The 11,083-nt window shown below is 39.3% G+C and overlaps 1 protein-coding gene across 1 annotated transcript; it reads right to left on the bottom strand.

Annotated features, from left to right (window-relative positions):
• Positions 1 to 1,297: 1,297 nt before the first annotated feature.
• LOC137334206 (protein SPMIP1) lies at positions 1,298 to 6,974 on the bottom strand. The gene is made up of 2 exons (XM_067998803.1): positions 4,874 to 6,974; positions 1,298 to 3,380 (listed from the first exon to the last, which is right to left on the bottom strand). The coding sequence occupies exons 1-2, from the start codon at positions 5,292 to 5,294 to the stop codon at positions 3,253 to 3,255; spliced, it is 549 nt and encodes a 182-aa protein (XP_067854904.1). The 5' UTR covers positions 5,295 to 6,974; the 3' UTR covers positions 1,298 to 3,252.
• Positions 6,975 to 11,083: the final 4,109 nt, after the last annotated feature.

The raw sequence follows: 11,083 nt of genomic DNA, 5'->3' as shown, positions 1-11,083 counted from the left end.
TCACTTATTGAGGTCTGTGGAGCAATTCTGTAGAGGAATAGGACTAATTCCAGTAATTCAAAAATAATTAACAGACAATTTTCTGTTTGTTATCCTGGGTGAGTTACCCAACATTCACCTAGGCAGGAAAGCTAGTGAAGATATTTTCAAGCTTAGGAATTATGGACCCACCTCTCAGATTGATCTAAGAAACATGAGCCAAATGATCTAGAGTAACGAAGGGTAGAAAGAATCCGAAACCATAACAGCCTTCCATGGTGTAAAAATCATTTGCGAAATAGGTTTGGACAATCCCAATCCAGATCTTAGTATATGAGTTTGTAACACAAAATTGCCCATAACTCTGCACTAGATGGTACTAAATTAGCAGCTTCAGTCAAACAGATGATAATAATAGCTGCACACCTTACAAGTACAACATGTCATGGAGTGTTATGCATTACGAGCAAGATTTTTGCTGTGTCCTCACTACACATTGCTGCATTATGCCCCATTGCAACTCATCAGCCCATTTTGTGTCTACATTGGAATTTTTAGTTGTGAGGTCAGAGTTGGGTGTACTTGATGCTGACAATAGGTGTAAAATTGATTCCATCACTAGCATTCATCACACACAATTTACAAAAAAATATAAACTATAAATATAAAATTGAGAAAAAGTTATCCTTTTTTCTTAAAAGACTATAAATATTTTTTCTGGTGTCAGAAAAACAGAACACAAGGATGAAAATACAGAAATGAGACAAGGATCATTGTACTTTGATTTCCCACACATTTTATTTTAAAGAATGTTATCATCATTTATATAATAAATTATGGAGACGAAAGTATTGGATTCTTGAGATAAAATAGTCCTTAAACAATATATGTATTCCTTTCAAACAACACCTTTTTTGGCAGTCAGTTATATGATAATTTGATTCATATTGTTCAATGGTTTGTGAATGCATACACCCCTTTAGCAGGCTATTTTCTCTTTGGGTGATGCACCAACATGGCTAGCAGTATGGATTGTCTATTGCTCAAGTTGGCTGTTAGACATTGTGAGAAACAGTGACCACCCATTTTCTCGCTCTCCCATTTCCCCTCCTCCCTGTTGGGAAGCACCTGGCATGTTCCAACCACAGCTTCACTAAAATTCAGCAGTGTGTACCGTGGACACAAACTCATGCATGGTGTCTTGCATTGGACCTCCAACACGTCACTGAACTGTTCCAGAATTTTATCAGAATTAAGGTAATGCAAAAATATAGCAGCTACAACCACACCCTAAAACCATACAGAGTAAGCACAATAAGAAAAGCTCTCCTTGTATTTACAGATAGTTCGTAAAAGTAAAACAAATATTTGCCAAGGAACCAGACAAATCCTTAACCCCTTACCGTAACTCCTCACTAAGGAACTGTGTGGGGATAACCGCCCAGTTCAAGGTCTAACAGTGAATGATGCCACAGTGGCTCTCTGAACCATCTTACATTAACCAATTTGGATCGTATTTGAGTTTATTTCACCAACTCTCTACCCACTGATGACTGAGTGAATGAATTAATTCTTTGTTGCTGAATCAAGGAAGAAGTCAGATGACAAATCAGGCACTAACAATTATTTATTAACAGCAAAATCACAACGTAAACATCAAGTATACAAGCAATTAATAGATGTGACAGCTGTAGTCAGGGTCATCGAGCAGTTTGAATAGCAAACAATTAATGGACAGAATTACTTAACAAAATGAGTAACAGGTTGTAAAGACAATTAAGTGCATCACTGTAATTCAGCATTAACTGGACGCTGCCTATTAAACTACAAATGAGATCAGTGCCTGAGACTACTGAATTAGTGAGGTAAAATTAGGATTAAATCCCTAGATAGCTGACAAGTTAACAGCATTAAATAGCCAGTCTACTGGATAGATTAAAGTCATGTGTCGATTAGCAGTGCTTCCAGAGCTTAAATAACCTTATCCTTACGAGTGGCGAGGTTGAATCAATCTCCTTCCTTCTCTGGGACACAGGCATTAGCTCCTGGAGCGTCGAGTCGATGAGCTCCTTTGGTGGCAGGGATCTCTCTTCCACTTGGATCCTCCCCACCTTGCCTATCCATCAAGGTTACTCACACAAATATGAGGGTATGTGATATCTTTATGTCCATAGCTTCACGGTTTCCCACACAGGACTAGATGAGGTGTGAAATGTTTATGTCACCTTCAAGGGCTATCCGCTGGTTTTGTCTCCCAAATGGCTTCATAACACTGATGTGGAGATGCCGGTGATGGACTGGGGTGGACAAATGTAAGGAATCTTACAACACCAGGTTATAGTCCAACAGTTTTATTTGAAAATCACTCACCTGACGAAGGAGAAAGCCTCCGAAAGCTTGTGATTTTCAAATAAAACTGTTGGACTATAACCTGGTGTTGTAAGATTCCTTACATTCATAACACTAGCAAGGAATGTCCTGTTTGTATACACAAGCCTTTATAGCTTTCAGCTTTGAGCTTTGAAGCTTTATAAATTCATTAGCTTAAAAGCCTGTTAGCTTGCAAACCTGTGTTTGACGAGCTGAGAACCTTGCTTTCCAGCCACTGCCCAGCATTCAGTTCAATCGCTGACTCCATCTTGTGGGCAGCTTTCAAGTTAAAACTCCATTTTGAACAAAATACTGGCAATTTACAGGGCATTGCCCCTACAAATAGTGAAGGCACCTTTTATGTAATTTATGGGGTACTTTTCCTACAAGGGATGAGCTTTGATGGGCTGAGCAGCCTTTCTCAACCTGTATTTTGTTTTTATTTTGTTCTTACATAACGTAAAAGTGCATTATAATATCTTTGTGATACAAAGCAGCATATCTTGCTCTGACAATTATTATGAAAGAAACTGCTTTTAAGAGATGTAAATCACATATAATACATGACATTTTGAAGGAGGTATCCTTAAACTACATATTCAGTTGATACTAAAAAGTATGTTATATTACATAGCATCACACAACTGTAACATTTGAAGTAGACCAAGGATGTTTGATTGACAGACATATTAAAAAGAAACTTACAAATGCTGTAGTTTTGGAATGAATGATTTCAGCAATGAATGGTAAATCAGAAATATTGCAGAATATCAGAAAATCCCACTGACCAGAAGCTCTATGGGATTATTTCAATACTGGTTCAAAAAGAGAGCGAGAGAGAGAGAGAGCTGACCAAGCAGAGTGATACTGCAAACATCACTGGAGAGATGCTGTCCCCATTCTTCAGTTTAGCTTAGCAAGTGCATCAGTTGGGGTTGGTTTGTAGAAGACACCATTCCTTGAATAGAAAGTATCATTTACAGTCCTCAATCGACCATGAACTGGTAACTGAAGTTCATCTAGAACATCACCTGGACAAACAATTTAGAAAATAAGTATTTAAATATTTTATATGAAAATTCACCTGCATTGATTTATAATTAGTTAATGGTGAACTTAAAAGTAACACTATCAACTATAGATTAGTGAGCTATACATTCCAAAAAAACCTGTTGGTTTACAGCAATTTAGAATGGGATTATTCCTTTATAGGAAGATATTAACTAGCTGTAAAATAGATTAATTATGGAAAATTGGTGTAGCAAACAGAAGAACAACTTGCATTTATATAGCCCCTTTAACTTAGAAAACATCCCAAGGGATTTTGTCTTTCTTACGTTTTTATGGTTTCCAGTAAGTTAGATAATTTTGAATAGATTTTACATATTTTTTTTTCCAAAAAATATACTTTATTCATAAAACTTGCAGCAGTACATACAAAAAAGTTGTCATATCACTTTCCAAACGTACACAATACAGATTATACAATTTGCAGGTTACGTTAAGTGCAGTACAATGAACACATTGGACATCATTGCAGTTCATGACACTCTAGGGTGTCTCATTGCATCATACGTCAACACAGATTATTGCTTACAGATTCATTTCTGGTCCATTTCAGATTCATTACAGGTACATTACAGCAATTTGAATTTTACATTCTGCCCGAGGGGGTTTTTCCCTGATTGCAGCCCCTCGGTTTACAATGGCGGGAAGGCTCTAAACAGTTGCCTTTCCCCACAGGGCCTTTGCGGCGGCCGCACCCATCCTCAGTGCATCCCTCAGCACGTAGTCCTGGACCTTGGAATGTGCCAGTCTGCAACACTCGGTCGAGGACAGCTCCTTGTGCTGGAAGACCAGCAAGTTTCGGGCAGACCAAAGGGCGTCTTTCACCGAGTTGATGGTCTTCCAGCAGCAGCTGATGTCCGTCTCAGTGTGCGTCCCCGGGAACAGCCCGTAGAGCACAGAGTCCTGTGTTACGGAACTGCTCGGGACGAACCTGGACAGATACCACTGCATCTCTCTCCAGACCTTCTTTGCAAAGGCACAATATAATAGATTTTACATATTAACATGCAAAAAGCATTGTATCCCTTCATCTTCACAGAAGTATCTGCAATGGTCACCTATCCTACCTCAGACATCACTATGGACTTTAAGGTCAGGTACGGGGGGGGGGGGAATAAAAGTCTTGTATAAGACATATGCCATTTAAGATGGAAGCATTAATTTATCAACCTCACAACACCGAAGATCTACCTTCGTTGACAACACTGACTAACACAGTCACAGCAGTTTTTATTTTAAATTTGGTGACAATGAAAGAAGCTATGCTCTGGAACAATCAATCAGCTTGAAATTACTATTACAATGGAGCTAATTCAATAGGGAAAGGTAATCTCCGGCCTGAAAAACGGAACAACACTAAATTATAAGAATCACTGTGTGATTGATTCGATCATTAAAGTATTTCTATTTTAGATCTTAAATAGAATTTATTTGGTCATGAATGTATTTCACTCACCTAGCCTCCAGCCATACTCCCAGGAGGATAGAATAGGATATTGGAATTTTTCCTCTGGGTGTTTTGCCTTTCTCTTTTCCAGATACAGGTACCTGCCTTTCTGCTCTTTAGAAAAGCCATCGTAAAGCAAACCTCGAACCTGAGGAGTTACTGGCCGCATCTCCTGAAACTGCCTAAGTTTTGAAGGTGCTTCTTGGATAGATTTCTTTCTTTTTTCCTGTTGTTTTGGAGCATGAATTGCTGGAAGGATATAATTCCTGGCAGGAAGTTTGGGAGCTTCATTCTGGTTCTTGCGAGTAGTAGATTCAACCCTGAAAAGTTTATCCCCATACTTGTCTCTCCATGCTACCCGAGTACAAGCTTCTTTATCAATGAGTTCTGCCCAGCACTTCTGACTGCGAGTGTCAATCAGGTCTTTCATTTTTCTTAATTACTTTGATAGATAAACAATTTAAATCTGTACGGAAATAGCTTTGTTTTTGAACGCTGGTGTATACTGTAATTGGCACTGCAATATTATGGTACGGGCTTATGTCTATCACCACAGCAACAGCCATGGTTACGATCAACGAGTTTCTAAGAACGTACAAAGTCCCAACAAACATTTGACTTGTAAATCCCTGGGCACCTCTACTGGATGGAGGACTTTTCTATGCGAGTAATGTAAGTGATTGTGAAAGGATACCTTTGAACAATCCAAAGGAGCTGAGAACTCAAGTTGTAGCAGTGCCAACAATGGCATCTGTAACCTCAACTAAAGCTTGCTACCAGTAAAGGTAAGTGATCCTACACCAACTGCAGTATGTGCCTTAATCGTGTCATTTCCAGATCATTTACTTTTAAGTAGCAGACTTGCAGTTAGTTAACCAATCACATTATCAAACTTCTCCATTTACATCAGAACAGGAGTAGACCATTCAGCCCCTCAAGCCTGTTCCACCATTCAGTTAGATCATGGCTGATCTGTATCTTAACTCCATCTACCTGCCTTGGTTCTATAACCCTTAATACCCTTGCCTACAAAAACCTATCAATCTCAGATTTGAAATTTTCAATTGACCTAGCCTCAACAGCTTTTTGGGGGAAGAGAGTTCCAGATTTCCTCTTCCCTTTGTGTGCAGAAGTACTTTCTGACATCTCCCCTGAATGGCCTAGCTCTAATTTTAAGGCTATGCCTCCTTGTTCTGGATTCACCCACCAGAGGAAATAGTTTCACTCTATCAGCTCCTTTCATCATCTTAAACACCTCAATTAGATCACCCCTTAATCTTCCATATTCAAGGGAACACAAGCCTAGTCTATGCAATCTGTCCTCATAATTTAACCCTTAGCGCCCCGATATCATTCCCGTGAATCTGCGCTGCACCCCCTCCAAGGCCACTATATCCTCCCTGAGATGCGGTGCCCAGAACTAAACACAGTACTCTAATTGGGGTCTAACCAGAGCTCTGTGCTGCTGTAACATAACTTCCAACCCTTTGCATTCCAGCCCATTTGAGATGAAGGCCAACATTCCATTAACCTTTCAAATAATTTTTTGTATCTCTCCACTAGCTTTTAGTGATTTCAGTACTTGGACCCTTAAATCTCTCTGCTCATCCACAGTTCCTAGCTTCTCACCATTTAGAAAATAATGTAGAAACCTATTGAAGACAATTTATCATTTAAGAATGGCCTTTTAATATCAAACTCTGAAATCCTGCAATAATTTGAGTATCAAAGAAGTATAATGTTTTAGATAGGGAGAGCAAGCTCCTCTTTCCACAAAATAACAATTTCCCTATCATCATCCCCAGAAGAAATGATTAAATTCATAATCCCAGAGCTGGAGTTCAAGCATTGTAAAGGATGCATATTAAAATGGATTTAACCATCACATGAATTAAGTTTTCTTCACTACAGTAGCACAAACCATAATTTCTGTATATAGGGTGCTGGCTGCAATGATGGTAAACTCAGAGTGTAGGGTCGTACAGACACAGGTAATACTTTTAACCTTCACTACATTCTTTCATGTCTGTGTTGGTCTTGCGCTGCTACTTTACAATAGTTCGGGCCTTACCTGCTCATTTGTAAATCACCTAAGAACATTTCCAGATCTCCAACAGCCAGTTGTTGAAGAAGTTACATGATTTAAATAAGAGCACAAAGGTAAGGCATGTATATTACTGTAGTGTAGCAGCATAGGCGATACATGGAAATGAAGAAAAGTAGTAATTGTTAACAATACTAGCTGCAGTCTGAGGATTAATATTCTGGGTTCTGAAATGCAATTTGTGATGCATGGAATTGAGCACATTGCATCACCAGTGACATCTACATTGGAGGCTTCAGTTACACAGGCCGTAAGCACTGCAGGAGCACCTCTCATGAATCCACTGCTGCTGCTATGGGATCCAAACTCCAACATACACTCATGGCTCACGTCACCTTGCTTGCAGAAGAATAAAGACCATGACGGAGGCCAAATGTTCCAGTCACACAGAACAGTAAACCTCACAAAGAGATGCCCTTCACCAGTGGCAGTTGTGGAATAGTAGCAAGCTGACATTCATATCAGCCACAGTTCTCGGTCATAGTGCAGCTGTGCACAAGTGACAGGCATTATCCCTTAAAGCAATGAGCTCACAGTGAATACAGTAAAGGAGGTCCTTGATACTGATACAGGTCTATCAAGGTTAGCTATAAATACATTCTGTATCAATAGCAGCTCACAAGTTGGCTAGATCAGCATGCACTGGTATTATTCTTAATAACACACATTCACAACTAAGGCAGAGATGTTCATAAAGGTAAAATATGACTGCCAAGTACATTAAATACATAGACAAGCACTGTACAACTTAAGAAAATTTGCAACAGGTATATGTAAATTAGTTAGAGGCACTATATTGCACTGAATAGCTTTTAAACAATGCCATAGCTGATTTAGGAGAATAAGAACTGTTACCCTCATTAATAAGTAATTGACATTAGATTAGCAGTTTAAGCAAGTGCAGTCAATTTAGATTCCTTCTGGCACCAGTGGTGGAAATATATGTAACGTTGATAGTGCAATGATATTCTTTGGTAATTCAGTTCCATTAACAACAACTCCATAGAGTTAGATTTTAGTGGAACTCTTACTACACCGCACACATCCACGAAAATGGTAGCTGTTAATGGCCAAAATATAAATTGTTACAATGCTTTTATAGCTACGCTAATAACCATGAACTCAGGTTTGTTCAACAGCCTTACCCTTTTCCTGTTTTCTCTCTATCGCACATAACCACCCAGCTCCTTTATTCATTTGAATTCTTCAGGACCTTTCTTCCTGGCTGATGTTGGCTGTGCCACAAAACAAATGCCATGATAAATATAAGGAAAGGTGAGTTGTATGATGTGCTAGTTTTAATCCAGGATGGGATACTTCCTACCACATCTGGAACCTGATACATTACTTATCCCCATTGCTGATATGATTGATAGCTGGGATTTAACCATGATACTATAGTAAAGTAAAATACCAGTACAAATTATACCCAAAACTGGGAAATGCAAGGTAATAAGTATTATTTTTCAACATATCAAATGTGATTAAATTTGTGAGGTATATCAGTTAACAAAGTAGAACAGGAAAGAAAAAATTGGGTGTGTTAATACTAACACTAAGTATTACATAACCCACACTAATGTTTCACATACTTTGAGCTGCACAGATGTGAATGACTAATGACTCCAGTTAATGATCTAATGAGTTCCATGTAGTTATTACTTATGCTATTTAATTTTAACTTAATAAAAGTTTGCTACAAAGGTCAAATAATTCAAATATATGAATTAAAGTAGTTATGAATAAACTTATAGGAAGTGCATAATCCTTTCTAAGAGTTTTGAAAAGTAGCTGTTATGCTACCATTTAATTGATGAGCTATTTTTGAATATATAATCTATGCAGAGTAATATACCTGAAATGTACAACTTTTAATTGTATTCCTTAATCAAATTCTAAGTTGTGACTGTTTCAGCAATGTTCCATACCAATGTTTGTCCACCTTTGAAAAGTGTCTCTCTCTCATGTGCACCTTTCTCATAACAGTAAACAAAACATATCCAAGAGATGACTTTTGTGGTTTTCAATGGCTTTAAATGCTTTGTTTTCTCTCCTCTCCTGAAGATAGTGATTCATGGAGTATGGGTCTGTAGGAGGTAATGGCCCTCAGGTATGTTGCCTAAATGGCCATTCTTAATGCTGAACCTGAATGTCAGCAATTGCTTCAACTATGAGAGGTGCTGCAGCAAGCCTGGTCCTGTCTTTATCCAATGTACACACACACAAGCAAGGAACACTGGATACTGACCAGGAGCAGAAATCATAGCTGATTTTATTCCCCTCTTAGGCCAACGATACGGAGGGTGCTTCTATTCTGATTGAGATTAGGTAAACCATCTGTGGATTGAACCTGGGACCTCATTGGTTTGTGTGGCTCAGTGCCATTTACCTGCTGAGCTTTTGGTTTCCATAGTAAGAGGTGCAATAACTTGAATAACAGGAGAATTTATAGGAGCAAGCACCCATAGTCAGTTTGTATGGTTGTACATACCAGTATAACGTTCTATGCTTCAAGATCAGGTATTTTGTTGGCAATGGGACTGGTGAACATTAGTATATAGGAAAATGACAGTCTTTTGAAATAATGAAAGAACCTTTTAAGTAAAGGTGATAGTACAGTAATGCAAATCTGCCTAAGTGTGCTAGTTTCCTTTCATTTATTCTCCTGTTATAACTACACATTATATATCCAACTGTAAATACCTCACTGACTCTGGGTATTGGAGTAGACTCCACTTGTTCCTCATGGATGTGGTAACACTGAATTTAAATGTACACCAAGTGCAGATGATGTTAATATCTCTATACTCCAACTCACCATCCAGGTTCATGCATGTAGGTATCAGGAAGCACCTCTTCAAACCAAAAGTGATCAATGCCTATAATCACTGTATAACATAATGGAATCAAAAATTGGAGGACTGGGAGCTAATGTAGGTCAGTGAGGACTTGGTGATAGGATACAGGTAGCAAAGTTTTGGATGAGCTGAAATTTACAGAAGGTGAATGACAGGAAGCAGCCCAGAAGAACATTAGAATGAAGGTGACAAAAGAATGTTTGACTGTTTCAGTGGCAGATGGGCTGAGGAAAAGAAGAGGCAAGAAATGTTACAGATGTGGAAGTAGGCAGTCTTTGTGATGGAGAGGACATGGGATTGGAAGGTCAAATAGGCTACCAAGGTTGCAAACAGTCTGGTTCAGCCTTAGACAGTGGCTGGGGAGGGGGATGGAGTTGATAACGAGAGCACGGAGTTTGTGGTGAGGATCAAAGCCAATGGCTTTGGTCTTCCCAGTATTTAGCTGGTAGATATTGTAGCTCATCCGAGATTGGATGCTGGACAAGCACTTATAGCAAAGATGTAATTGCACGAGAGAGGGTACAGAGGAGATTTAAGATGTTGCCAGCACTGGAGGTTTTTAGCTATGAGAAAGATTGGATAGGCTGGGGTTGTTCTCTTTGGAAGAGAGGAGGCTGAGAGGTGATTTAATTGAGGTGTACAAAATTATGAGGGGCCTAGATAAAGTGGATAGAAAGGACCTATTTCCCTTAGCAGAGGTCAACAACCAGGGGGCACAGATTTAAAGTGATTGGTAGAAGGATTAGAGGGGAGCTGAGAAAAGATTTTTTCAGCCAGAGGGTGGTGGTAAAGGCAGAAACTTCAACCCATTTAAAAAGTACCTGGATGTGCACCTGAAGTGCCGTGATCTACAAGGCTTTGGAACAAGTGCTGGAAAGTGGGATTAGGCTGGGTGGCTTATTTTCAGCCAGTGCGGACACAATGGGGCGAACGGCCTCCTTCTGTGCCATAAACTTTCTATGATTCTAGAAGCAGTCTGACCGCACAGAGGCATTGAGGGGATGAGAGAGGTGGAGGAGAAATAGAGCCTTTTTTCAACAGCATTCATGTGGAAGTTGATCCCATGTATCCGGATAATGTTAAAACGGGGCAGCATTTAACGGAGAAAGAGGAGCGGCCTCGGATAGATCCCCAGAGAACTCCAGAGGGAATGGTGCAAGGGTAGGAAGTGAACAATTGCTAGAGATGATTTGACTACAACTGGAAGTCAAGAATGGAACTAAGCAAGGGCAGTCCCATCAAGCTGGACAATGGAGG

The sequence above is a fragment of the Heptranchias perlo genome, chromosome 17 (genome assembly GCF_035084215.1).
Source record: "Heptranchias perlo isolate sHepPer1 chromosome 17, sHepPer1.hap1, whole genome shotgun sequence".
NCBI classification, from domain to species: domain Eukaryota; kingdom Metazoa; phylum Chordata; class Chondrichthyes; order Hexanchiformes; family Hexanchidae; genus Heptranchias; species Heptranchias perlo.
The sequence above is the reverse complement of the archived record's forward strand: the minus strand, read 5'-3'. Positions and strand labels throughout refer to the sequence as shown.